General features: G+C 58.0%; 2 protein-coding genes across 4 annotated transcripts; one reads left to right on the top strand and one right to left on the bottom strand.

Annotated features, from left to right (window-relative positions):
- Positions 1-168: 168 nt before the first annotated feature.
- On the top strand, positions 169-12,555 carry NT5C3B (5'-nucleotidase, cytosolic IIIB). Of its 2 annotated transcripts, none has more exons than XM_054014584.1 (9): positions 169-232; positions 2,120-2,218; positions 2,900-2,969; positions 3,734-3,780; positions 4,317-4,402; positions 5,768-5,857; positions 8,016-8,178; positions 9,302-9,502; positions 9,952-12,555. In XM_054014584.1, the coding sequence occupies exons 1-9, from the start codon at positions 230-232 to the stop codon at positions 10,063-10,065; spliced, it is 873 nt and encodes a 290-aa protein (XP_053870559.1). In that variant the 5' UTR covers positions 169-229; the 3' UTR covers positions 10,066-12,555. The 2 variants fall into 2 exon arrangements, with proteins under 2 accessions (XP_053870559.1, XP_053870558.1); XM_054014583.1 differs by lacking the exon at positions 169-232 and adding an exon at positions 1,480-1,569.
- Positions 12,556-13,232: 677 nt separating this feature from the next.
- On the bottom strand, positions 13,233-25,720 carry FKBP10 (FKBP prolyl isomerase 10). Of its 2 annotated transcripts, none has more exons than XM_054014324.1 (10): positions 25,315-25,720; positions 22,435-22,580; positions 20,656-20,845; positions 20,206-20,345; positions 19,072-19,261; positions 17,618-17,763; positions 16,978-17,167; positions 16,501-16,643; positions 16,100-16,263; positions 13,233-15,608 (listed from the first exon to the last, which is right to left on the bottom strand). In XM_054014324.1, exons 1-10 carry the CDS (start codon positions 25,503-25,505, stop codon positions 15,423-15,425), a joined length of 1,686 nt encoding a protein of 561 aa, XP_053870299.1. In that variant the 5' UTR covers positions 25,506-25,720; the 3' UTR covers positions 13,233-15,422. The 2 variants fall into 2 exon arrangements, with proteins under 2 accessions (XP_053870299.1, XP_053870298.1); XM_054014323.1 differs by having other exon boundaries at positions 20,206-20,351; positions 25,315-25,713.
- Positions 25,721-27,106: the final 1,386 nt, after the last annotated feature.

Genomic DNA, 27,106 nt, shown 5'->3' with positions numbered 1-27,106 from the left:
TGGGGGTTAACACGACCCGGACGTGCCCCCCCATTGGCCGCCCCAAGCACCTGCTTCCTTTGCTGGAGCCCGCCCTGCTAACCCCAGCCCCGCAGTTTAAACGACCAGCCCCCAATCCGGATCCAGCCCCGCCCCCCGGTCCGCCCCCCCCGGCTCCTCCCCCCGCCCCCCGCGTCCGGGCCGCGGCTCCGCCGCTTCAGTTTCTGTTTCCTGGGGAGCCGGAGCCGCGATGGTGAGAGGGGGGCGGGGGAGCACTGGGGGAGGGGCAGTGGGGGGCGCACAGGGGGAGGGGAACAGGGCACAGGGGAGCACTGGGGGAGGGGCAGTGGGGGGCGCACAGGGGGAGGGGAACAGGGCACAGGGGAGCACTGGGGGAGGGGCAGTGGGGGGCGCACAGGGCACAGGGGAGCACTGGGGGAGGGGCAGTGGGGGGCGCACAGGGCACAGGGGAGCACTGGGGGAGGGGCAGTGGGGGGCGCACAGGGGGAGGGGAACAGGGCACAGGGGAGCACTGGGGGAGGGGCAGTGGGGGGCGCACAGGGGGAGGGGAACAGGGCACAGGGGAGCACTGGGGGAGGGGCAGTGGGGGGCGCACAGGGCACAGGGGAGCACTGGGGGAGGGGCAGTGGGGGGCGCACAGGGCACAGGGGAGCACTGGGGGAGGGGCAGTGGGGGGCGCACAGGGCACAGGGGAGCACTGGGGGAGGGGCAGTGGGGGGCGCACAGGGCACAGGGGAGCACTGGGGGAGGGGCAGTGGGGGGCGCACAGGGGGAGGGGAACAGGGCACAGGGGAGCACTGGGGGAGGGGCAGTGGGGGGCGCACAGGGGGAGGGGAACAGGGCACAGGGGAGCACTGGGGGAGGGGCAGTGGGGGGCGCACTGGGGGAGGGGAACAGGGCACAGGGGAGCACTGGGGGAGGGGCAGTGGGGGGCGCACAGGGGGAGGAGAACAGGGCATAGGGGAGCAGTGGGGGAGCACTGGGGGTTGGGGGCGCACAGGGGGAAGGGAACAGGGCACAGGGGAGCACTGGGGGAGGGGCAGTGGGGGAGCACTGGGGGTTGGGGGCGCACAGGGGGAGGGTGGGAACAGGGCATAGGGGAGCACTGGGGGAGGGGCAGTGGGGGAGCAATGGGGGAGGCAGGTGGGGTGAGTAGGGAAAGCCTTGGGGGAGCAGAGCCAGGGGTTGGGGGGAGAAGGCAGAGTGGGGCGGGGCATGTTGTTATAATGAATGGAAGCTGCCAGTGTCGCTGATTTCAGGGTTTCCCTGCACAAAAGGGGCCCCCATCTCTGGCACCGGGTGCCCCACACACCCCCCCATGCTGCGGGATGGAAGCTGCGTCCTGCCTAGCGCCCAACTGCTGTGGTGTTAGCGTGGGTGGTTGTCGTGGTGCAGACACCGTGAGGGCCGTGGTTACCCCCAGCACCTAACAGTCCGGTTTGGTTCTCCAGCCACAGGCGCCGTGCTGATCCCCGGCAGCCGGCTAGAGCCGGAGCTCCGATGGGAAGCCTCTGGGTGTCTACATGGGCTGCCCGGGCCACTGCTGAGCGAGGGCCAACAATCAAAGCAGTAAGAACGTCAGTGCAGTTGTGGTTAGAGAAGTGGCAGGCAGAGAGATGCCCCGTTCCCCAGCATCTCAGCTTCCCAGAGTCTTTGATTCCCATATGCTGCCTCCCTTAGCCCCACCGAGCCCACCTCACTATGGGAGAGTCAGCTGGGGCTCTGTCTGTCCTGGTACAGCAGCAGAACAGCTAGAGAAGGCCCTGAGCCTGCAACGTCAGGAGTTGCAGGACCAGGGCCTAAATTGTTCGTGGCTGGTAAATCCATCAGGATTCTCCAAGACCAGAGGTAGAGAAATTGCTCTTTGGCTTACCAGTGGAGCCAGTTTGAAGTGGAAGAACTGATCGGGACCCTGTAGTGTCATCTCGCCAGAGTTGATTTTCTGCCTCCTGCCTCGGTCCCTGGAGGAGAGAGATGCTCCTTAAGGCACTGCAGGGTGAGAGGGTGTTTGGTGAGCTGCGTCGAAACCAGGCCGGCGAATACCGACCAGGCTGGCGCCTGTTGCTGAGGCGTGTCTCTTAGCACTGACCCCTTCCTCGGAATCCATCTGTGCCTGCAGGTTCCTGAACTGGAGAAGGTGACGGTCCACATGAAGAATCCCGAGCACGTGCAGCGCGTAATCTCGGCGCTCAGGAAAGAGGGAACAGACAAACTACAGGTTCCTCTTTGTGTTCTGAGCTGCGCGGTCAGGAGTTTGCAGCCCGTTCCTGGGGGATATTTCAGCATTGCCATGGCAGTGGGGGGGGGGATAATAACGCCCCAAGTTTGTGTGGAACCCATCAGCTATTTACGGCACTTGTGTAGCCTCCATTTCCGTAGTACGTGAGTGCTTGCACCAAGGCCGTTCTCCTGACAGTGCCCGTGTGAGGTCGGGAGATGCTGTTCCCACCATTGGACGTATGTGGAACACAGAGACCGAGTGACTTGTTGGGGAGAAGCAGGGAATGGAACCTGGTTCTCCTGAGTCCAGGCCGGCACCCTGACCACTGCCCCTCCTTTTGTGTTCAGCTGCTAGGGGCTCTCTCTAGATGAGCCAGTCTGCACAGCGCCTGCCCCTTGCCAGGAGGCAAATCTCCAGGGCCCTTTTGTGCAGATGGGGGAACAGGCATGGGCGGGGGGGGGGGGGTCCCAAGTCTTAAGAAGGCACCTGTGTCGAACCTGGGAGTAGAACTGCGACCCAGAATCTGCCTTCCTGCTCTTCTCTGGTGAATAGCCGCTCCTGCTGCAGGAGAAATGCAGGCCCTTGCTGCCCACCCCCTTCCCCGCGCACCTCTCACAGCACCACGTGCTGGGTCAGTTTCAGAGATTGGCCTTTTCTCCCCCTCCTTGTGTCCTTCAGGTCATTTCAGACTTCGACATGACTCTCAGCAGGTTTGGATTTAACGGGCGACGATGCCCCACGTCGCACAGTGAGTCGAACGAGCGCTATGTTCATGGGTTTGGAGCTTCTGTTCCTCGCTCCTGTCTCCGTCGTCGCTGTCTTACCTGCACCTTCCCCACCCTCACCCACAGCCTGTTGCTAAGCCCTGGCGTTTTCCTCCCCAACCATCTCTCGATACAGTCCCTTCTGCTGCCGAAACTCTGCTCTGCACCTTGGCCCTCGCTCATACTGATTGCACTTCCTCCGCCACCCCATCCAAATGCCGCTGTGGAGATCACCGTCCTATCTCATTGCTCCATCCCCAGCCTGCATGTCTGCTCGCTTCTCCTACGGCACCTCCCTGGCTCCTTACTCACCGCTGCATCCTTTCCACCACTTTCCTTCCTACCACCCAGTGTGCTCAGAGCCCCCACCCAAGCCCCTTCTTCCCTCAACTCCCTCTCTCAAGGCTGGTCTACACAAACACTTAAACCTGGGGGGTAAAGTAAATCTACCCTGCACTAGTCTGCTGTGCTCTAAGTGTCCGTGTTGACCCTGTTGCTACGCACGAAAAATTCCCTGATCTATTCCTCCTTCGGAGAGATGCCCTAACGGGTCCTGGTTTTCAGGAAATGCTGAGCACCCACTCGCTGAAAGGGAGGCGCCTTTGTCTCAAGTTGGCATCCAAAAATTGTGGCACCCAAAATCACTTGTCATTTTTGCAAGTGTTGACTCTGGTCTTTCTGGGGGATTTGGAAAGGGCCCTCGTGTGTTTTCCCGGGGTTGGGTAAGTGGCTGTTTATGTCTTTCCAGATATCCTAGATAACAGCCGAGTCATTAGCGAAGAAGGCAGGAAAAAGGTACGTTTAGTGCTATCAGACTCCATCTCTTTTGGCTCTATGTACAGTCCAGTCTGCTGCTCACACGCTGCTTCTCCTGCTAGGGCTAGTAGAGACGGTTAGAACGCAGCCCTGGGACAGATGTGACCCCCTGCCAGCAAAGAGAACAGAACAAGTTTCCAAACAGCATTTCAGATATGGGAGCACTTGTCAGAGTTCAAGGGAATTTTTACAAACCTGTCACCACACCCAAGCATGGGCATTTCATGTCAAAGAGAACAGTGATAAATAGTGAGCAAAGGACATTAATCTCTGTCTAGAACAATTTGGCCTTGCTGACACTCAGCTTGATTTCTAGAGCAGTATTAAATATTTCCCTTGGGACCCCGTGAAGTTGCCACGACACTCAGTTGTTTCATGAACAATTTAGGGTTTTATTTTAAGCTGTGATGCATTTGTGAATTCTGCAAATACTCTACTTGCTGGCTGTTAAATCTCTTTTTCGACGCCCTTAACTGTTCATTGCATTTTCTGTTTAAACCCATCAAACGTTCTAGTTAAAAGATCTACTGCACTATTACTATCCAATTGAAATTGACCCCAACCGGACCATGGAAGAAAAACGTCCCCTCATGGTGGAATGGTGAGTGACTGTGTCTGAGGGCTAATTTCGTGAGCTAGAAAATAAGTGGGTAAACAAGAAGAGAGAGCGGAATTCAGTCCCCTGATCCCCTTGCGTAGCAGAACTCACTGTGCAGCGGAAGTACAGTTTATTGATAGTCCATCTTCCCGTTTCTCCAAGTGCATGAAGCGTCCTTTCTGGTAATATGGCCAGGATCGAGCCTGGTAGATCCCGTTACAGAATGGCAGTGCTGTGGACAAAAAGCAAAGGCAAGGAGCACATGGAGAGGGAGGGAGCAGGTTTGTCTCTGTTGTATTGTTAACTCTGATGCAAACTGCCTTAGCATGTGGCAGTCGCAGTGCCATCGTGATCCGACTTCATGAGATCTCAGTGGATTTGTTGGATCCAGAAGATTTATGTGTAGACTTGCAGCTCTGGAAGTAACGTTCCTGATAAGAAAAGGATGCAAAGTCACTTAGGCTAGGTCTACACTACGGGGGGGTCGACCTAAGATACGCAACTTCAGCTACGTGAATAGCGTAGCTGGAGTTGCGTATTTTAGGTCGACTTACCTGGCTGTGTGGACGGTGGCGAGTTGACCGCTGCCGCGCCGCCATCAACTCCGCTTCCGCCTCTTGCCACGGTGGATTTCTGGAGTCGATGGCAGAGCCATCGGGGATTGATTTTATCGCGTCTTCACTAGACGCGATAAGTCGATCCCCAATAGATCGATTGCTACCTGCCGATCCGGCGGGTAGTGAAGATGTGCCCTTAGAAAAGAGGGAGAGTAGGTCCCGTTTGAGAGCAGGACATGGAAGCGACAGACGGCTCTTTGAAAATGCAGCCGTCAGAAGTGAGCCCGTGGCTTTTGTGTCTGAGAAGGAAACACCAGTTACTTCCTTTTTCCTTTCTTACTTGTGGGTTTCATTATTCCCCACCCGAGCGATGGTGCATCTAGCACAGCTGTACTTTCGCTGCCCCGCTCTCACACCCTCCACGAAAGGGATCCCAAAGGGCCTGGTATTTTGGGCTGGGTTATTTTCCAGCTCTGATAATCAGTCCCTGGTAATAGATCAACAGTAACTGCATTGAGGAGTGCTGAAGAAAAAACAGGGCAAGTCGGACATTTGTGTTGGGTGCCCAGATACCCTGGTGGTGGACATAATAAAATGCATCGATTAAGTAAGTGCTACCAGCCTGCCTCAGGCAGCCTCTTACCCATAATGAGCCTTATATGTGAAGCAGAGAGAAAGTTGAAACTCTTTTTAAACAACAATTAGTCTGACGGGCGGTGTCTCGGTCATGGCTCCGGTAATTTCCCCTAGGTCAGATCCTAGAAGCTCACAGTCTGTCAGAAATGAAGCTCACTTTGGTATGTGTTTCCAGGTGGACCAGAGCCCACGACGTCTTGTTGCAACAGAAGATTTTGAAAAGTGACATAGCCAAGATCGTCAGAGAATCCGAGGTGATGCTCAGGTAGGGGTTTGGGGTGGTCTCTGCAGCTTGTGTCCCCTCTCTTCCTTCCCGGTGAGAGCACAGACCGCGAGGGCTCTGTCGCGTGCTCTCTCGACTTCTGGCACCTGCTCATTCCATTCCGAGCCTGGGTTTGTCAGAGAGAGAAAAAGGGAGGCACTGAACTGACTTCTGAGAACTCTAATCCGCCTCCGAGTTGCTTTCTCACCCTTTCCAGACATGGCACATAAGGGGCAGCAGGCCAGAACGTACCCCCGTCACAAACGAGTCTCAAAATGCAACAACACAAACGCCAACCTAAGCCTTTTCCGCATACTTGGCTACTCCTAGGGTTCCTCCCCAAGAACTGCTCCGCCCACCTGTGAGGTCCACTCCCACCTCCCGTAAATCCAGGTGAGGTAGCAAGCCCCTTGCATGAGTGAGTCGGCAGAGCCAACTTAACATAACCTGTCAGGATCATCAGTGACTAAGTGGCTAGGTTTTAGGGCAAACGCTGCCAATCTGTTACAGATAAGAGTTTTCTCTCTCTGTGAACTGCCTGGAAAAGTCAAAAGTGACAAAACCCAGCAGCTTTTCGTGTGGCACAGACACCAGGTGTGTTCAACCCACAGGAGCAGCTGAGAGTCTGCCCAGCAGGTGGCATTTGTGTTCGATTAGTGATATTTATTCTGGTGCAAAGAAAGCCGGAGCTTCTGTCTCTGATCTCAGTAGGGAACTGCATTCCATGGGGAAAAACCTCTTGCTCGTTTGTACTGCGCCCAATCTGTTGTGATTACCCGTATTGTGGTAGCGCGTGGAGGTCCAAGGGGGGATCAGGACCCCGTTGTGCTAGGGGCTGCACATGCGCAAAGAGTAATAAGATGTTCCCTGTGCCAAGAACCTACAACCTAAGGGCCCACAGGTGGCTGCAACAGAGACAACACGCGGTCTGATCAGTGTGACCACCAGCTGCCTGGCCAGTGTTGCATCCAGAGCTTTGTGGCCTGGAAGTCACTCTCTTACAGCCTCTGGGGAAGCCAAGGACCATATTTCCTGTAGGTAATTTGCGTTTGGGAGAAATAGCATGGGATGAGTGTTACCCTCCTGTCCACTCAGAACACTAGCTGGGTGTACATCTGTGCAATAGATTTAACAAGCATCATCTTTCCTGGGAGCTTTGCTGCCTAAGGATTAAATTCCTTTTTCTAGACCAGCTGAGCTGTGTGGTCACGGATTCCATGGGGGAAGGGCAGTGATTATTCCAGTATCTACACTTCTGGCAGTAGAAGGCTGCATAGTCCAGGGACCTGAGGTCAGGAACTCTTGGGCTCTGACGCCAGCTCTAACGCTGCCTTCCCCTGTGACCTCGGACGAGCCATGTCCCCTCTGGGCCTCGGTTTCCACAGCTGCTGAAGTATTAGTCAGCGTTTCTAGACCAGAGAGCCAACAGTGTGACAATGGGCTCTGCAGTCTAGCAGAGGCGGGTCTAACACGATTCAGGGGCTGGAAGTTGAAGCGAGACAAATTCGGACTGGAAATAAAGTGTCCGTTTTTAAGAGTGAGTCATTCCACTGGGACAATGTACCCAGGGTCGTGGGGGCGTCTCCAGCACTGACCATTTGGAAATTGAGATGGGGGGCAAGTTCTCTGGCCTGTGTTACACACGTCAGACTAGAGCATCACATGACCTGGCCTTGGAATCGATGAAAAACCGGTGACTGAAATCCAGCCTATAATGCCCGGGGAGCAACCCCTGCCTAGGCTGTTGGTGCGACCGAGGAAGATCATGTGCAGAGGATGCATCCCAGGTTTTACATGGAGCCCAATGCACTTTGGGACAGGGTTCAGGGAGTTACGTGCATACCATAGAGAGGGTGAAATTCACCCCACACCAGGCCCATCCACTGTTAAGTCCCTGTAGATAAGGCGGGGCCCTTTGGGGCAGGCTTGAATTTCACCCACAGTGCAGAAACCATCGATAAAGTTTGTCGTTTATGCACCTTACCACCAGAGCCAGGATTTAAGGAACGCCCTGGTGCCTTGGGGCATGTAGCAGTCCCTGCCCAACAAGTTTCCAGTCTCCAGTGGGGATGAAAGCACTTGCAGCACCGTGGTAGTGCGACGCACTTGTGCTCTGGGGTGAAGGATGCTGTTGTGACTCTAACAGGCATTCCTCCCTCAGGGACGGAGTCAACACCTTCTTTGACCAACTCCACCAGCACAACATCCCCCTGTTCATCTTCTCGGCCGGCGTGGGCGACGTCCTGGAGGAGGTCCTCCGGCAGGCCGAGGTGTTCCACCCAAACATCAACGTGGTGTCCAACTACATGGACTTTGATGACAAGGTGCGCTGCGCGACATGCCCCATGGTTGGGTCACGTTAGCCCTGAGTGCGGGGCAGGGGACATCCAGAGAGGGCGCCGTTTGATTAAAACCCATCTGTCCATTGGAAATGTCATCCCTTGTTACCATAGCAACCTTTCCAGTTTAGTGCTGAAATGGCTTTGAATGCAAATACATCTATATTAGCTGTATTACGGTAGCACACCAGACTAGGGCCCCATGTGTAAAGACAGTCCGAGAGAGCCCGGCCGGCAGAAAGCTCACACCCTACATTCACAAGGCTGGGGAAAAGTTATGCAATATACAAGGATCTACTTGGCTCCTCTCCTTTCTGTGTTGCACTCGCCAGGAGAACGTGGGCTGCTGCTCTTGGCTTTGTTTCAAGTCGCTTTCACTCTCTGGTTTGCCTAGGCCCGTGATACCGTGTTTGGGGAGGTGGGGGCAGCGCTGCGGGAGGATGGGCGTTGACTTACCATAATTATCCTTAAAACCTATGAAACCCCCGGAAACCGCCCACGAAGTTGGGCCTGATTCCCAATGGCTCCCTTGGGGTGGACATGGGGGCACGTAGGGGTTTAGGAGATTTTAGTCACCCTGGGGCCGCTCTGACTTGCGCTTTGCTTCCTGTCGCCCCCTATGGAGCCAGGGAAGCAGAGAATAGCCACGTTCGCTGCTCCCCAGCCTGGCCCCCGTTACGTCCCTGATCCGCCCCTGACACCAGGGCCACTGCAGAGCTTTTGCCTCAACTCTGCACTGCCCAGGGAAGGCCTTCTGCACAAGGCAGATTCCACCCAGTTAAAGGCCCCTTTATGCTGCCAGAACAGGGCCTGAGTGGCTGAGAGTTAGGCCCTTGGGCCCTTGCTCCCCTGGTGGCCTGGGAGCCCTTGGAGGGGCGGGAGATGCCACCTCTGGGTGGTGCTGAAGGGCTCTGGTCCTGTGTGCAGCCCTCCAGCGAAGGGGCGGGTTGCTCTGGAGCAGGACCCTTGGGCAGTGTGGGACAGTAGGTTTCCCAGCTGGCTCCGCTAAGAGCATCTCTAAGAAAGGTGCAAGTCAGGCTGAAGTTTTGTTCCTTCAGCCCCGAGACACCCCAGAAATCATCCTGTCCGTCCGTCCTTTGCCGCACAGGGCGTCCTGAGACAATTTAAAGGGCCGCTGATCCACACCTACAACAAGAACAACGCGGTCCTGGAGAAGACGGAACATTTCCAGCTGCTGAGCAGCAGGACCAACGTCATCCTGCTGGGGGACTCCATGGGAGACCTGAGCATGGCAGATGGGGTCGCCAACGTGGAGAACATCCTCACAATCGGATTCCTGAACGACAAGGTGAGTGCTAGGGCAGAGGCCGCGGGAGGCTGTCTGCCCTCTGAGCGTTCGCAGGGGAGTGGCAGGGGCGCGGGTGGGAGGTGCCTGCGTGCTGCAAGAGAAGTCTGCTATCTGGCATGCTGTATGAAATGAGTTTGGTGGGTCTCAGCCCAGTCCAGGTGGGGAAGGTGTCCACATCACACCTGACTCTCTTGTTCGCCCCTCAACTGAGCTGGATAGGTCATCCCCCCGTGGCCGGGTTGCAGAGGGGAGAGCTTGCCGTGCTGCGCCTCATGCCCTGGAGATGCTGTCTCTAGGGCTGTGGATGGGGTACCTTTCACCAGCCCTGAATCCCCCGCGCTGCTTTCATGGGGCTCCTGGAGTTCTGAGCTTGGCAACCGGCCGCGCTCGTTCTCAGCTGCTAATGTTGCCGTCCTGTCCTGTCCCCTCGCCCCACGGCGGCTCTGCAGGTGGACGAGCGACGAGGAAAGTACCGGGATGCCTATGACATCGTGCTGGAGAAGGACGAGACTCTGGATGTGGTCAACGGGATCCTTTGTTACATCCTTGGAGACCTGAACTGAGAGCCCAGGACCCTGACTCCGGCCTCTCAGGATGGTGTCTTGGGACTGTGCTTCCCATGGCAGAGTCAGGGCGATTTGAATCCATCTTGATGCCCTCGGGAGTTCCCCTCCCCACCCCCCGGCTCCCTCCTGGGCTTTTATAAATACCCTTTTGTTCGTCACTCCTGGGATTGAGGGGTGAGCTGGAGAAACTCTCTGCTTGCCCCAATTACCTCCACCATGTCTCTGTTCAAACCCCAGCCGGTGCTACTCCCAGCTCATGTCCCATCCCACGAAAGCTCAAAGCCACTAAGGCAGGGTCGTCGTTTGGCTAGCCAGGCCGTCAGCCAAACGACGCAGAATTAAAGATGCCTTGCAGAGCTGGGGACCAACGTGTTTAAATGGGCTCGTTCTGCCGCCCTAATCGCCTCTGTCGGGGAGCAGGCACCTGTTTGTTGTAGGTCCATCACAAAGCGTTCAGGCCGGACTCCGGCTGCATGGTTCACCTGCACAGCAGAATTACAGCTTGCCCTGTGCTGCGGGGTGCAGATGTCTGCAATTTGCTGTGGAAACCCTACAAATCCCCTGGTCAGTTCTCTGCTCCCTCTGCCTGCAACCTACTGGGACGTTTGTGGGCGTCACTGCTCCCTGGTGGCCGGAGAGGGGACCAGAGATGATTTTAGAGGGTGTAAGCCCCACCCCTGTCTGTGCACCGACCTGTTGTGGGTGGAGCCTGGAGCTGCTCAGAGAGCATGGTGGGCGCAGGTGGGAAATCCGGGTTGGGGGACGTTCTGGCTGGCTGGGCTTGTCGCTTGGAACGTTAACACTTTGGGTTTGTGAGATGATTGTGCAGATGCAGCGATGCTTAAAGGGGTGGGACTCTTGTGAGGATTGCTGTCCGAGAGCTGCTTGTGTGGTGAACGCAAGGGCTGAGTTTGGTCATCCCGCGGTGGAGCAGGGTTTGCTTGGCTGCTGTGTTTTGCTGGCAGGAGGATGGGGTTGTGGTGTGCAGTGAATCCCACTGGCAAGCGGCTCTCGCTGGAGCAATGAGGCTCCGCTGGCCAGTCACGCGGTGCTGTGGAGTAGAGTTGTTACAGCTGAAAAGTCAGGCAGCAGGTTTGTCATGTGTGGACAGGGGTGTTGGGGGGCAGTGGCAGCTGTGGGTCCTCGGGGTGGGTAGTTTAAAAGCATCCGGGAGGGAGGGAGAGCAGGCTAGTTGTGTGTGGACTGGGGTGTTGGGGGGCAGTGGCAGCTGTGGGTCCTCAGGGTGGGTAGTTTAAAGACGGCTGGGAGGGAGGGAGAGCAGGCTAGTTGTGTGTGGACTGGGGTGTTGGGGGGCAGTGGCAGCCGTGCGTCCTCAGGGTGGGCAGTTTAAAGACGGCTGGGAGGGAGGGAGAGCAGGCTAGTTGTGTGTGGACTGGGGTGTTGGGGGGCAGTGGCAGCCGTGCGTCCTCAGGGTGGGCAGTTTAAAGACGGCTGGGAGGGAGGGAGAGCAGGCTAGTTGTGTGTGGACAGGGGTGCTGGGGGACGCAGTGGCAGCCATGCGTCCTCAGGGTGGGCAGTTTAAAGACGGCTGGGAGGGAGGGAGGGCAGGCTAGTTGTGTGTGGCTTTTTGAAGCGTGACTATTGTATAACTAACCCTTTGTGCCGGTTCTGGGGTCTCCGGGCAGCACGTCTGTCAGCAATGTAAAATCTCTCTCCCTCAAATACAAAAAAATGGAAAGGAAAAGCAGTGCAGTCCCTCTGGGCCCCATCTGCTGGGATCCCTTCCGGGCGTGACAGTCACGCCAGCCTGAAAGAGGGGCTGACGCTGAGCAGGCGTTCTGGGTCCCCCTGTGCCCATGGAAGGGCTGGCTTTACTTGCTTTACCGTGCAGAAAGCTTTCTTTAAAGATCGGCATTTCCAAAGGAGCAGGAACCCCATGTCCCTCTGGCCTGGGTACGTGAGAACTGCCTACCGTGGCAATCTGGGCTCTGCCTCGGTGGCATTTAACTCATCCTAGGGGGACCCAGACTCCTGTACTCAGCAGCTGGATGGGGGACAGACAGCTGCTTATCGACTGGGCTTGGCCTGCGTGCGGCGAACCATCGGAGAGTGCAGATGGCTCTTTCAGAGCTCCCTGTCCCGCCCTGTAAAACTCCATCTCCTTTCACGCTGCTCCTGTCGGGGAGAGCCAGAGGCTCGCGTTACGTTACAGGCAGCTCCCACCCCGCGCTCTCCTCTGCGGGTGGAAGGGACCTGGGTTCCTGCCGTGCAAATTGTTACTAGTCCTGTTCCTAGCGAGGTGCCATCCATCTGGCTGTCTCGCTGTGACCCAGCCTGGCATTAGCAATCCAGGCCCCTGCATTGTTTGGTAAGCGAAGACATTTGTCATTTGGCTTGGAGGAGCTGGGCTGGTCCAGGTTCACAGGCAGCCATCTGGCTCACTCGCTGGGTCACGGTCAGATGTAAATGTCCCTTGTGGGGGGGGTAGGTTTTATTCCGTTTGTTGAAATAAATACGTTCGCTAAAGCCGGCGTGTGAGTGGTTTGTGAGCTCGCAGTACAGCACTGCCTGGGGTACCCGCCGAGGCGTACAGAACTTGCAAAGGTGGGTGAGCTAGTTAGCCTTATGTTCCAAATGGGGAAACTGAGGCACGGGACGTCGAAGAGTCACAACTAGCGAAGGAAATCGCATCTCCTGACTCGCTGCTCTAACCCCTACACTTGCGCTGCTTCTGTATCTGAGAGATTCCAAGGGGAGACGCAAAGACCTGCGTCACTGCAGAGATGGCTAACCCAGCGTCCTGTTCCGGGCTGCTTCAGAGCAGGGTGCAAGAGAACCTGCAGGGGGCAGCTTTCTGATCCCCCAGTGACCAGCACCTCTCCCCACTGGGCAGCCTGGGGCCAGCCAGTCTTCCCGAGGGCTTTGAGGTTGGAACAGCCTCAGCTAAAAATCTTTACAATGTTTTTAGCCCTTCCTCTGAAACTGGGGGTGTTTGCAGCCAGGCGGGAGCCTCTGAAGGAGACGAAGCTTTTTCCAACCCAGTGCTGCAGATGCAAGAAGCTTGGATGGGGGCTTATCCAGCCAGACCCTCCACAGCTCCCCCCCACCGGGACAGCGAACACAGACCTGCGTGTGGGGACCTCTCTTCATGCAGACAAGCGCAAGCAACGGTTCATCCCAAAATAACGTGCCGGGAAGCAGAGTTGTTGGAAACCACTTTAAATCAGTTTATTGGGTGCAAGGCAGAAATTGCTATTGGGGGGTTGTTTGAACCTTTACATCATCTTGTCCTTGCACTTCTGATCTTTTATCCTTGCCCAGCAGTTGGCTCTCGCAGATGCTCGTCGGCTGAGCCGTGATCTTGGGACACAAACCTTTAAAACCGGAGACACCGGCCAAAATTTGCAAACGTGGGAGACTAAAGTGAGGCTCCTGAATGATATTTAAGCATCTCAGTAACAGTGGGCTGAGTTCCAGTGGTACCGAGCACGCCCAGCTCTCACCAGCGTCTGGAATCCGGGTGCTCAGAAACTGAAAATCAACCCACTTGTGTTAGCCCAGCTGGGAGGGTTTGGGCCCTGGATCTTCCAAACTGACTGGTGGTTTGGGGGGGCTGAACTGTGTAAAATCAGGCCCCTTCAAGGTGTCTCAAGTTCAAGCCCCAAAATACCATTGGGCCTAAAACCACTCATCACTTTGAAGAACTGGGTCTGGTACAATTCTAGCTGTTGCAAGAGCCTGGACCGGGGCTAGGCAATGGCATTACCTAGAGAGATTTTTCAATCCCTTGGGAACAGTGACTGGGTTCCTTACAGGAAAAGCTCCAGCAGATGCCAGTTCATGCCCCTTGCTCCAGCGGCTGCAGGCTGCCCTCGCTGGCTCACGTTCTGCACTCTGGGTACGCGCTGGGAGGTGTCCTGGCAGCGACAGCCCCGGTCTGCACAAGAGCAACACTGCTGAAATGTTCAAAGAGCCGAGCGAAGGCAAAGGGCTGGGTCTGACGTGGGGTTACAGGCAGGGCTCTCAGCTAGACGGGGGGATGCCACCAACTTCCAGGAATCCCAGTCCCAACCCCAAACCCCACGTCACTGGAGAGAGCAGATGGGGGGATGGGTGCAGCTGGGATTCATCCAGTTCTGCTCCTGGACTGGGGCAGGGGAGTTAATCTGTGTCCACAACCAGGTCCACAGCCACAGCCCCCACCCCGTCAGAGGCAGACAACGTCTTGGAGACGCATCCGGCACTGGCAGCAGGCAGGCTGGGTGGGCCTGTCTCTGCAGGGGACAAAGGCAGAGCGCAAAGCCAGGGATTAAATCACTCAAAGCCCAGAGAAGAAAAGTCTCTGGGTTCTGGTCTCAAAGCAGCTGGATACAATTCCAGGGTAGTTTGGGAAGGGGTGTCAGTTACCCCCGTGTAGCCCCTGGAGCCTTCAGGCCCGGGGTTTGGGTGGAAGTTCTAGGAAATAGCTCACGGTTGGGTCTAGTTTCTAGGCCAGGGGTGGGGAAACTTTTTGGTCTGACAGTCACATCTGGGTATAGAAAATTGTATGGCAGGCTATGAATGCTCACAAAATTGGGGGTTGGGGTGTGGGAGGGGGTGAGGGCTCCGGCTGGGGCTGGGGAAGAGGGGTTGGGGTGCAGGAGGTTGCTCTGGGCTGGGACTGAGGGGTTCGGAGGGCGGGAAGGGGATCAGGGCTGGGACAGGGGATTGGGGTGCAGGAGGGGGTCAGAGTGCAGCCTCCGAGCAGCGCTTGCCTCAAGAAGCTCCTGGAAGCAGCAGCATGTCCCCCCTCTGGCTCCTATGCGGAGGTGCGGCCAGGCAGCTCTGTGTGCTGCCCCGTCCGCAGGCACCGCCCCTGCAGCTCCCATTGGCTGCGGTTCCCGGCCAATCGGTGCTGCGGGGGCCGTGATTGGGGCGGGGGCAGCATGTGGCGCGGGGCCCCCTGGCTGCCCCTACATGTAGGAGCCAGAGGGGGGACATGCTGCCGCTTCCGGGAGCCGTGCGGAGCGGGGCACACCCCTGACCCCGCTCCCTGGCTGGAGCGGGAGTTCGAAGGGTGGATTAAAACATCTGAAGGGCCGGATGCGGCCCCTGGGCCGTAGTTTGCCCACCCCTGTTCTAGGCTCTGCCTTTAAAGGCAAGAATTTGGGACCCTCAGGCCTGGGTTTGTTATGTGGAGTTTTTCCCCTGCTGGCTTGTTAGAAACGCTTCCAATAAAACACCATTAAATAGTAAAAAAAAACAACCAAACAACCTCGCTCTGCAAAGGGGTTGGCACTAAAGTTTCCTGAGCTGGCTTCTCTAGGGCTCAGTCCCTGTGGTGGTGGGGGAGCAGCCCACTCCAAGGTAGGAAAGGACAAGAAGAAAAGTTGTCTCTTGAAGGCAAGAGCTCCTCAGAGCTCCTCGTGGATTCTCTCTTGATCTTCGTCCGATTTCAGCTTCAGCTCCTCCGCGGTGATTTTCCCATCCTGGTTCCGGTCCTGGTTCTGAAACATGTCGGCGATGACGGTCTCCGGGTCGGAGCTGGGCATGAGCCGTCCCTTCCCCTCGGTGAGCTGGGCCTTGATGAAAGTGGAGAACTGCAACAGGGAGAGTGAGAACAGCTTACGTGGCTGAGCCCACAGCCTGGGCTCGTGAGGGATCCCAGGACAGCATGCAGCCAGCTCTGGGGTGGAGGGCAATGGCCGGACAGGGCTAGATACCGCAGGATAACAAGGGCAGAGAGCACGCCAGCACCAGGCTGCAGGAGGCTCCCCTCCAGGTTCCTGGGCAGGGGGGTCGCTCAGAGTCCGTCCCTGGCCCCTGGCCGGGCAGGAGGGCTGGGCTAGGGCAGAATCCCTGGTACTGCCACCTTAACAACCAAAGTGTCGCGTTAGTCACAGCTTTGCAGCCGCTCCGGGTACTCGGCACACGTGCCGGATGCCAGCTGGGCACCGTGGCAGCCTAGCCGGCCCCTCCCTTCGCCATTGAAAAGCCCAAACTCGGCGGATCACGGGATCCGAGGCTGCTTCTGGGGCCGTGTTCCCTGATTCCGATTCCTCCCCCCATGTGCCCGGAGCTTCGGCCGCACCTCTTCGGGGGGGATCTCGCCATCCTTGTTCAGGTCCATGTCCTCGTACAGGTTTGCGGGTGGGTCCCCGTGCCAGATAAACAGGTAACCTTCTGGGACTCCTTCCTCCCTGGAGAGCAGCTCCACCTCGAACCGGAGCACAGCACTGCCTGGCACGCCCCGGGCTGAAAGGCAAGGGGTGCATGTCACCGATCCCTCGTGTGCTCTGACGCACTACGGTGCCTTTGCACCATGGTGCGACGTGCGAGAATGAGCTCTGAACATCCCCGCTGGGGCGACTTGCCCAGGCTGGGTCAGCTGGGGGGGTTAAAGGCCAAAGGAGACCAGGTAACACCCTGGGCCGCTGCCAGACCACTGGGGCCACAAACCAACCCACCAGGCAGTTCCCCTCCCCTCCTCACCTCCGTTCTCTCCGTGCCCCAGGTGCGGGGGGATGACGATCACCCGTTTCTCCCCCACGCACATGTTCAGCAGGCCGGTGTTCAGGCCATCAATCACCTTGCTGGTCCCCAGCGTCGCCTCCTGCGGGTGGTTGTAGTCGTGGCTGCAGGAGGCAATGCAAGACATTGGACGGGCGAGAGGACTTCCCAAGCCGGGGCTGCCCACACAGCCTCCTACCCTCAGGAACCTGCCTCGGGCCTCCCCCGACCTTGTACCAATCAGCGGTGGCAGGGGAATTCTGCCTGAGGGTCAGAGGAATTGCTAGTGCCCATGATCTTACCCCAGTCTCCCCGAGTTCAGCCACCTCCATCCTGCTGAGCTTCGCAGGGCCCCACCCCACAGCTGTTGGCACTAACCCACGAGCAGCACCCGGACTGCTGGGATGGAGCTGGGGGGGGATCCAGGCTGCCCCGGGGGGTGGGCGGGGGCACACTCACGAGGAGAAGAGCTTGGTGCCATCCAGCAGCGAGCAGTTGTAGTGGTAGCGGACGTAGTCGCGATCCTGGGTGGTGACGTTGCAGCCCTCGGGCCGGGAGAGGGTCTCGATTTCCACCGAGTCCAGGGGGTTGTGGAAGTCAATGACGTGGATGTCGAAGATAAGCACGGCTGAGCCGGGGATCTTGTTGCCTGGAGGAGAAGGACGAAGGGCCCTGTGGGGATGAGGGGCTGGGGAGAGGGCGGAGCCGGGGGGAAAGCCCTGCCGAGCCGGGGGCTGGCGCAGGATTGTTCCTACAGTCCAGTCCCCTGGGCGCTAATTGAATGTATCCCTGCCCGCCCCAGCCCGAGAAACACCCCCCTGAGCCAACGGCCCTGCCTGACAACCCCGCCACTGGTGCAGGGGCTCCGAGCCCTTCTCCTGCGGGAGGCAGCCCCCTCCCCCCCTCCTCCCCATTGGCTCAGGGCAGGGCTGGCTCCCATCCTGCGGGCAATCCCCCCGTCCTGGGCACGGGGACGACTGATGTGACGCAGGAAACAAAGGATTGTGTAACGGAGTCAGCGGGGAGCGAAATGGCATTGCTGACTCCAGCTCCCTGCCCTGCAATCCCACCCCACTACCCTGCGGGGACCCCTCCCTACCGGCTCCGTTCTCCCCGTAGCCCAAGTGCGGCGGGACGACGATCCTTCTCTTTTCTCCGAAGCAGACGCCCTGCAGGCCCTGGTCCATGCCGGGGATGACGTAGCCCTTCCCGATGTAGGTGTCGTAGGTGTGATTGCGGGAGTAACTGCAGCAAACACAGCACCAGGCGGCGTCAGGTCGCAGGTAAGCACCGAATGAGGGGACCATGGCGGCGTAAGCTGAGTCCGCATCCCCCAGCCCCTCCACCCCACAGCCCTGTCCGCATCCCCCACCCCACAGCCCTGCCCAGGCCCCTACAGCCCTGCTTCATCTCCCACCCCACAGCCCTGCCCGTATCCCCCATCCTACACCCTGCTTCATCTCCCACCCCACAGCCCTGCCCGTATCCCCCATCCTACACCCTGCTTCATCTCCCACCCCACAGCCCTGCCCGTATCCCCCATCCTACAGCCCTGCTTCATCTCCCACCCCACAGCCCTGCCCGTATCCCCCATCCTACACCCTGCTTCATCTCCCACCCCACAGCCCTGCCCGTATCCCCCATCCTACAGCCCTGCTTCATCTCCCACCCCACAGCCCTGCCCGTATCCCCCATCCTACAGCCCTGCTTCATCTCCCACCCCACAGCCCTGCCCGTATCCCCCATCCTACAGCCCTGCTTCATCTCCCACCCCACAGCCCTGCCCGTATCCCCCATCCTACAGCCCTGCTTCATCTCCCACCCCACAGCCCTGCCCGTATCCCCCATCCTACAGCCCTGCTTCATCTCCCACCCCACAGCCCTGCCTGTATCCCCCATCCTACAGCCCTGCTTCATCTCCCACCCCACAGCCCTGCCCGTATCCCCCATCCTACAGCCCTGCTTCATCTCCCACCCCACAGCCCTGCCCGTATCCCCCATCCTACAGCCCTGCTTCATCTCCCACCCCACAGCCCTGCCCGTATCCCCCATCCTACAGCCCTGCTTCATCTCCCACCCCACAGCCCTGCCCGTATCCCCCATCCTACACCCTGCTTCATCTCCCACCCCACAGCCCTGCCCGTATCCCCCATCCTACAGCCCTGCTTCATCTCCCACCCCACAGCCCTGCCCGTATCCCCCATCCTTCAGCCCTGCTTCATCTCCCACCCCACAGCCCTGCCCGTATCCCCCATCCTACAGCCCTGCTTCATCTCCCACCCCACAGCCCTGCCTGTATCCCCCATCCTACAGCCCTGCTTCATCTCCCACCCCACAGCCCTGCCCGTATCCCCCATCCTACAGCCCTGCTTCATCTCCCACCCCACAGCCCTGCCCGTATCCCCCATCCTACAGCCCTGCCCACACCCCACAGCTCTGCCCAGGCCTCTCCACTCCACTGGGGGCCATGTGGGGAGGAGCTCTGCTGCGTGGCACCCCAGGCACAAATGGGGAGGCCCGTGCTCGTCCGTAGGCCCCGTCGGTGGCCGGTACCTGGAGTCAAAGAGCGTCCCGTCCATCAGGGTCCCGTTGTAGTGATAGCGGACGAAGTCGCCAGTCACAGCCTTGCGCTTGCAGGACGCCGGCACCTCCAGGTGCTCCAGGGAGATGCCATCTTTGGGGTTGTGCAGGTCCACCAGCAGCACATCGAACACCAGGGAGGCCTGGGGCGGGATCACCGTGCCTGGGTGGAGAGGAGGGAAGGAGGGTTGCGCCCAAGCAGAGCCAGCCCCTGCGCCGTGCCCAGAGCAGCCGGAGTGAGGGACCTCCGTGGGGTGGAACTGCAGCCTGCTCGTGGCTGGGGTGGCCATGTGGCCAGTCACCCCCTCCTCTTTTGCAGAGGTGGGGACCCCGGAGCGGCCAACCCCAGCACGCCCCGCTCTAGCTATGCACGGAGTGCACCAGGCTGCGACTTGGCATTATCAGCATGCAGCAGCTCCGTGTTTGACGGCACGAGGTGGAGCTTCCACCATGCACCTGATCGTGGCCGTGACATACGTACACGAAACCTAGAGCTGCCTCGGAGCGACCCAGTGCCGAGCAGGGTCCCTTCGCCCCCCCAACTCACCCCCCTCTGCCCCGGCTGGCTCACACACTCCTCTCTGGTCCTGCCTGAATTCCGCTGGAAAATGGTGCCAATATTGCATGGTGAGATCTGTCCGGCAGCCCGGGTGGGTCAGGCCTGCTGCCCTGGGACCAGCCCCGGCTTTATCAGCCACCTGCCCGCCAGCTTGTTTGGCTGACGGCAGAACACTGGACTGCGCAGGAACAGATGTTCATGGCCCTTTAATGCCCCCCACCCCACCCCTCGAGCCATCTGCTTCCCCATCCACTCCTGTCCTTCCCATCCCTTTCTCCCCTTTCTTCCCGGGGTTTCCTCGGTCCCAGGGCTTCCTGGCCAGTGCCAAAGTAACCCCGTCTCCTCTGCCCACGCAGGGCTGAGCGCTGGCTGGACACTGCTTGGCCGTTTCCTTGCCTGGGGTGTTTGGCCCCTGCCATGACTGGCGTTCATGGGGCTCAGACCCAGTGCTGCCTTTTGCCCATGCAAACTGCCTCCTGGCTGCCTGCCTCCGGGCCGCCCCATCAGTCACTGCCCCAGCGTGCCAGGCGTGTGCAATCCCCGCTCACCATAGCCCTTCTCCCCGTAGGCCAGGAAGGGAGGGATGATGATCCTCCTCTTCTCCCCAGCGCACATCCCCAGCAGGCCCTCGTCCATGCCTTTGATCAGCCAGCCTGTGCCCACATAGGTGTCGTACGTGCTGTCCTTGCTGTAGCTGGCACCGGGGAGAGAACGGAAAAGAGACGAGGGGAAGAATGACTCCGGGGCACGGGCAGCGCCCCCAACCCAACTTGCTCAGCCCAGGGGTCCTGGCACGAGCGGGCTCCCCCTCCCCCACAGGGAGTCACGCCTCCCCCAGCCAGGCCCCTCTGAGTCAGGTGAGATGGATCTGGGGGCGGGCCCTGGGCACGTGTGAAGCTGGCCCCACTGCTACCTGCTCCGTGCAGGTCCCCAAGACGGGCAAGCTGGCGTTTGTCACTAGCCCCGTGATGCTACCCCTCTTGCTCAGCTCCCTGTACCTGGAGTCGAAGTGGGTACCGTCCAGCAGCGTGCCGTTGTAGTGGTACCGGACGAAGTCCGAGTTCTCCACAGTGCGGTTGCAGCGCTCTGGCTTGTGCAAGGTGGTGATCTGCAGCTTGTCCTCTTTGTTCCAGATGTCCAGCATGATGACGTCAAAATACAAGGTGGTGTCGGGGGGGATCATGCCAGCTGCGAGGGACAACGAGTGACAATGGCTCAGCCCCGAGGAGCGTCAGAGCGAGGGGAGCAGCCTCACAGCACGAGGCCGAGACTGTTCACTTCAGCGCCTCGAAATCCACCCACAGGCCCCCCCGGCCTCTGCCGCTCAGCCCCGTTCACAACAGCTGTTCACGTGCTCTTACAGATTTGTCCCCCGCCCCATGGCTGGTCCACATACGAGATACCAGGAGTCTGCTGCTGCTTGGAGCTGATGGACTTCGACACAGGGGCTCAAGCGTTGAAGGTCCCAGCTTCACCCTGGCCCAAGTGGGGTCACTTATACTTTGAGCAGAGAAGGGGCCACCACACCTCACAGCATGAGGGTGCCCAAAATGCCAGTTACCGGATTTTCTCTTCAGATGAACCAGCCACTCCACCCCACTGTCCTACGGAGAATGGAGAGCGCTGGCACTGGGAACCCGGGCGGTCCTGGTGAGTAGGGCACAGCCTTTATTCAATACCTACCTGCCCTTTTCTGCTGGTTTTCCCTTTAAGGAGGGGGATGACAGCATCACACCCAAACAGTGCTCAGGAGTTTATTGTATCAATAATAATTCTCGGATTAGCCCTTTCGTGTGAGGCTCTCAAAGGGTTTATCAAACCTAGTGATACTCCACGTGCTCAGAGATGGCTTCGTTCTACACCAAAATGCAGCCACCTCTGGGCTGAATGTGGCAGCTGGGTAGCCCCACAGCAAGGAGAAATGATACTGCATCCAGCGGAGAGTACTGGGGGAACGTGAGGAGGTGTGATCCTATTCTCCTGCCTGAATTCAGCCGGGCCGCGCTGCTCCCGTAATGCTACAGCGGGATTGTTACTGGCACGCTGAGATCTGCACTGATCTCCCAGTGCAGGAGGCCCTGGGTCTCGCCTGCCCTGTGCATGTGATGACAAAGGTTCACAGCCCATGGGTTAAATAATTCCTGCTGATTGCTCCTACTGGCCTGTCCCTCTTATTTTTACCCATTACTCATTGGCTAGGACTTTGGAATCGCTCTGCCCACCCATTGCATTCCATAAACACTTCAGGAGGGGGCCAGGGGATCTCAGCGCGGGACTCGGAGCCTTTCCTCATCCTTGTGGTTGCAGCCGCCGATGATCTGCACGTGGTTCATGCCAGGCCAGCCCCCAGACCAGCGGGCGGCTCAGCCGCTCGGAGAAAGAGGAGGCCAGGAGGGGAGAGCTCTCTCCATGTTAGTGCACCACCAAGGGCCAGATCCTGCCCTGGGGGTCCCTGGACTCCCCTGCACTCATCCAGGGGAGATCAGCCCATGGAGGTGCTGCGCCCTGCGAAGCTATTGGACTTCACCGGGACCTGTGGGTGCCCAAGTCCTTAGGAGTGCAGACGGGAGTGGATCCACCCTCGGGGGCCTTTCTGCCTCCCACGTTATCCCCAGTGAGAAGGGCTCAGCCAGCGTGCAGGAGGCAGGACCCAGCCGCAACCTGGGCTCCTGCAGGGCTGACGGGAGAGACGTTGGGCCTGACCTCATCGCACCGCAAACCCCCTGGGCCGTGCTAGGCCGGCTGGGCGGGGCCCTCGCATTCGCCGCCCCCCTTACCGACGCCGATGCTGCCGTAGCCCAGGTGGGGAGGGACAATCAGGTGACGCCGCTCGTTGACGCACATGCCCTGCAGGCCTCGGTCCATGCCGGTGATCAGCCGGCCGACTCCCACCACGCCCGCCACCGTGGCGCCTCTGTCGTAGCTGGGGAGGAACGGAGACATGTTAAGTCCCCCTCTTCTGATGGCCTTGGCTGTTTGGGATACTGCAAAGCAACTAGGATCCTTGGCCACACCAGCCTGCCCCACCAGTCCAGCGAATCCCATAGCTGGCCCCAAACAATAGGGTTGCAATGTTCCCACCCAGCCCTGCCCGTGGGGCCTGCCACAAGACCAGTCCGGTGACTAACAGCCTGAGTTTCCAACTCCACCCCCTGAAGATCTGGATGTTCCATGCGTCCCACTCTCCTGGGGCAACGACTGTACCAAGACACGTCACCACTCGACCAACCCACCTGCAGAGGTAGGAGAGTCTCCATCACTGGAGTAGTTCAATCCAGACCGATGTCTTTCTAAGCCGCACGCTCTCACGCGGACAGAAGCGATGGGCTTGATACTCAAGTTACTGGGTGAGGGTCTCTGGCCTGTACAGTGCAGGTCAGCCTAGAAGATCATAACGGTCCCTTCGGGCCTCGAGCACTAATCAATGACTGATTATTACACACCATCGGCCCCACGTCACAAGGCACAAAGCGGCTATGGCCCAATATTTTCCGAAGTCTCTAATTTGGGGGGCTTCTGTGGCTGGGGGCCCAACTCGCTGCCCACCTTCCAGCCACAGAGCTGCGGGTGCCAAAGCCCGAGGCGGTTCAGCTTGGGCACCCCAAATTAGAGGCCACTTCTGAAAGCACTGGTCCCTGTGACTCACCCAATGAGTTGGCAGCAAAGTCAGGAATAGAATCCAGCTCTCCTGAGTCCCATTGCTTAATCCACTAGACTACAGCTATCCCCGTGTCTCTGTGGTTAAAGCAACCGGCCCATGAAATGACAGGCTAGGGGGGTGCCCATAATGTTCTGCAGATGATGGATTCTGTCTCTTTGCTCTTGGAATACGGGGGGGGAGGGGGAGGGGGGGCAGAGGGCACACATGTGTTGCGTTTCATGGTGGAGCATATAAAGGAGTATGACGTTCCACGTATGCTCCTGGCCAGATTTCTTTTGCAACTCAATCTCTGCAGCAGACGCGGACCCAGTGGTGGGGAACGATCTTGTCAAAGCGGGATTGGAGCTGACGTCCCTGATCCTGGGTCTGATCCTGCATTCCTCGCACACTCAGAGACTTGGGAATGCAGGATCAGGCCCTTTGTTTGCAAAAGTCATTCGTGATGTTTAAGCTGGGACCGAATGCAAACTAGCATCTCGCCCAGATAAGCACTGGCTGGCTGACTCTCCGGTGCTTCCGGGGAACAGATATGCCACGTTCCGAACACCGTGCCGAGTAACTAACGACCAAACACCCAAGCCTCATTTGTAACCTGCAAATTACTCTGATTTTTAAATCGGAAAACCCACTCTCTCAGGGGCAATTCGGGCTTGTTGGAAGTGCTCCGAGATCCTTTGCTTGGTTTAATGGCCAGCGAAACATCTCAGGGAACCACGCTGCAGCCATCAAGACAAAGAATTATTTTAGTACGAAAGGTTTCCCGGGGCCCCATTTATCTGTCAGACTCACGCCTAGCGGTGGCTGCTGGATGGCTGATTTATCCCACTTTTTACGCTTCCTGTTCGGGCCTTCAGGGACGAGTAGCAACGTTTTAAATATTTAAAACCAGAGCAGATTCCCTGAAGCGTTTCCTTGGCACTTCTGAAAACCTCCCGGGAAAGCAACTGTTGCTGCCCCCTGCTGGGCCTGATCCTGAACCTAGAGATGTCTGTCTTGCCTCTCCGCAGGCCCGTGCAATGGGCCTGCTTTGCCTCTTGCTCTCACTGGTTTCAATCAGGAGAAATTCCCCTGGAGTGCCACCAGCACCGTAACTCCAGACTGACATCAGCGTGAGGAAAGGGCTGGCTGCACGCGCAGGCCCAGGGAGAACCGGGACCAGCTCACATAGGTGGAAAAGGGGCCCTTTGGGAATGGAGCACACTCCGAAACGGCAATGGGTCAAAAAGCGCTTGAATCTGTCCCTGCATCATGGCTGCTGTGAGGAGCTTTATCCGTCTGCTGTGCCCGATCTCAGTTAGGACCCAATCCTGCATCCTTTACTCACCCGAGTAGTCCTTACCCCTGCAAGCAGTTGCACTGGACTCAACAGGCCTGCCCTTGGGAGTAAGGGCTGCTGGCATGAATGGGAGATTGCAGGACCCAGCTCTCCGCCAAAGAAAACAAAACGGACACAAAATACAAAGCAACGGCTCCTGGAAAACGAACCCCAAAGATGGACATCAACGTTCTCGGTTCTCCTCCCCCCTGAGCAGGGCAGTTGCTCGGGGATGGTTCGCACGTGGCGAATATGGAGCCACCAGAATGACACGTCTACACTGAGCAGGCCCCCACTACTTGTCCAGCAGCACCCCAGGGTAACGGTTTTCCTCGCCCTTGGGAACTGCCCTGCGCTCTGGTTGCAAAGCAAGCTCTTGGGCCGCGCGTGCAGAAGTGCGCTGGGATCCTGGCACGGCCATAGGCCTCGATTCATGGCGTGCCAAAGCCGGCACGAGAAGTGAACCGTGCCAGTGAGCAGGGCAGAATTTGAGCCCATCCTCTGAACCACGAGAGCGCATCCCAGTGCAGCTGGGGGGAGGCAGGGACGTGCACACTCTATTTGCAAAATGCAGAGGGGGGGCTGTAGCAGACCCCCCCACACACACACACTGCTAGTACACTAACGTCGCCGGGGGGGCAGGACCCGGCTTGTGCAATGTTATCCAGAACAATCCTGTACCTGGAGTCAAACTTTTTGCCATCTTTGAAGGTCCCGTTGTAGTGGTAGCGGATGAAATCGCCCATCTGGACTTCCCGTGAGCAGATTTTCGGGATGTAGTATCTGTCGATCACCACGTCTTCCAGGGGGCCGGGGTCCCCCCGGCCGGGGGCCGCCAGCAGGCGGAGGAGGAGGAGGATAGCCAGGGCCATGGTGCTCGGAGTGCGGGCGGAGAGGGAAGGGGCCGGGCTGCTCGGAGCCTGGCGCTTCGCTTCCTCGCTTCCCAGCCCGGCCTCTCGCCAGGAATTTTGTCAACGTGTAAAGTGGGCTTGCGAGGCGCTGAGGTCACTTAGCTGTCCGCGCTGATTCGCGGGGGCGGCCCCACGGCCACCCGGGAATTTCCCCCGTCGCGCGGGGAGGCGCCGGGGACGCGGAGGGGGAAGTTCCACGCGGGGGGATTTTTTTTTTTTTTGCAATTATTTCTGAGAAGGAAAAATCTGAAGCAAACTATTTCTTGCAAGTTTGTGCAGGGAGAGGTCCTACCCCAGCAGCCAGCCTCCCCCTGGGTCCTAGTGTCGCTCCCACCGCCTTTCTCGGGGGTCCCTTCACTGTGGGGGCAGCTCCATGGGCACCTTGGGATACATTGGTGCAAAACAAGCGACCATCCTTCTGGGCTGTCGGAGCGGGAGTGTTGTGAGCGAGACACGAGAAGTGATTCTTCCGCTCTGCTCCGCGCGGATTCGGCCTCAACTGGAGGCTTGTGTCCAGTTCTGGGCCCCACATTTCAGGATGGATGTGGATAAATTGGAGAAAATCCAGAGGAGGGCCACGAAAATGATGAAAGGTCTAGAAAACATGACCTGTGAGGGAAGATGGGTTTGTTTAGTCTGGAGAAGAGAAGACTGAGAGGGGACATGAGAGCAGTTTTCAAGTACATAAAAGGTTGTTACAAGGAGGAGGGAGAAAAATTGTCCTTAACCTCTGAGGACAGGACAAGAAGCAATGGGCTTAAATTGCAGCAAGGGAGGTCTAGGTTGGACATTAGGAAAAACTTCCTAACTGTCAGGGTGGTGAAGCACTGGAATAAATTGCCCAGGGAGGTTGTGGAATCTCCATCATTGGAGATTTTTAAGAGCAGGTTGGACAAACACCTGTCAGGGATGGTCTGATAACACTTAGTCCTGCCATGAGTGCAGGGGACTGGACTACCCGACCTCTCGAGGTCCCTTCCAGTGCTACGATTCTATGATCGGTAGTTATCAGTCAGGAGTAATAAATACAGTGAATGAATAATTATTAATAGCCATTTCTAACACTTTTACACCTGCTGAGGAAAGGTGTTAAGTGCAAATGATAATGAATTCGGAATGATTGGTGTCCTATTTATCAAATGCACATCAGACCATTGCAAGCATCTCTGCCTTCCACAAGCTCATCTGCGAACAGCGATCACCAGCGTGAAGTGCACTCTGCACATCCTGGATACAGACTAGACATCTAGGAACTGAGATGGGACCCACTGGTCCTCCACAGATGGGAACAAGGATCCAGACAGACGCTTGTTGTTCGCTTCTGGAGTCAGCAAGTCCCTTAGTTGTCTGCAAGGCGGATGGATTCTTGGCTTTACAGGTTTAGGCATGAGGGCTGCTGCCAACCATCCCACCGAGCGAAGAAAGAGGGTGCTGGCCCCTCTAGATGCGGGGAACTTCCTCTCTAGTCTCTGCAGTGCGGTGGAAAGATAAGCACTGGTTATTTTCCCAGCAGTGTGTGTCTCCTACTGCAGCGGATCACGTGTTAATTGGCCCATCACTTC

The sequence above is a fragment of the Malaclemys terrapin genome, chromosome 25 (assembly GCF_027887155.1).
Source record: "Malaclemys terrapin pileata isolate rMalTer1 chromosome 25, rMalTer1.hap1, whole genome shotgun sequence".
NCBI classification, from domain to species: Eukaryota; Metazoa; Chordata; order Testudines; family Emydidae; genus Malaclemys; species Malaclemys terrapin.
The sequence above is the reverse complement of the archived record's forward strand: the minus strand, read 5'-3'. Positions and strand labels throughout refer to the sequence as shown.

Bases quoted from the DNA above. Each gene is read 5' to 3' on its own strand.
- NT5C3B (XM_054014583.1), top strand. From the start codon at position 1,501: ATGGGAAGCCTCTGGGTGTCTACATGGGCTGCCCGGGCCACTGCTGAG. The intron at 2,970-3,733 runs GTGAGTCGAACG...ATGTCTTTCCAG, and splicing joins ACGATGCCCCACGTCGCACA to ATATCCTAGATAACAGCCGA. The intron at 9,503-9,951 runs GTGAGTGCTAGG...GCGGCTCTGCAG, and splicing joins TCGGATTCCTGAACGACAAG to GTGGACGAGCGACGAGGAAA.
- FKBP10 (XM_054014323.1), bottom strand. From the start codon at position 25,505: ATGGCCCTGGCTATCCTCCTCCTCCTCCGCCTGCTGGCGGCCCCCGGC. The intron at 22,581-25,314 runs GTACAGGATTGT...GTTCCTCCCCAG, and splicing joins GGCAAAAAGTTTGACTCCAG to CTACGACAGAGGCGCCACGG. The intron at 15,609-16,099 runs GTGCGGCCGAAG...TCCCTGTTGCAG, and splicing joins GCGAGATCCCCCCCGAAGAG to TTCTCCACTTTCATCAAGGC.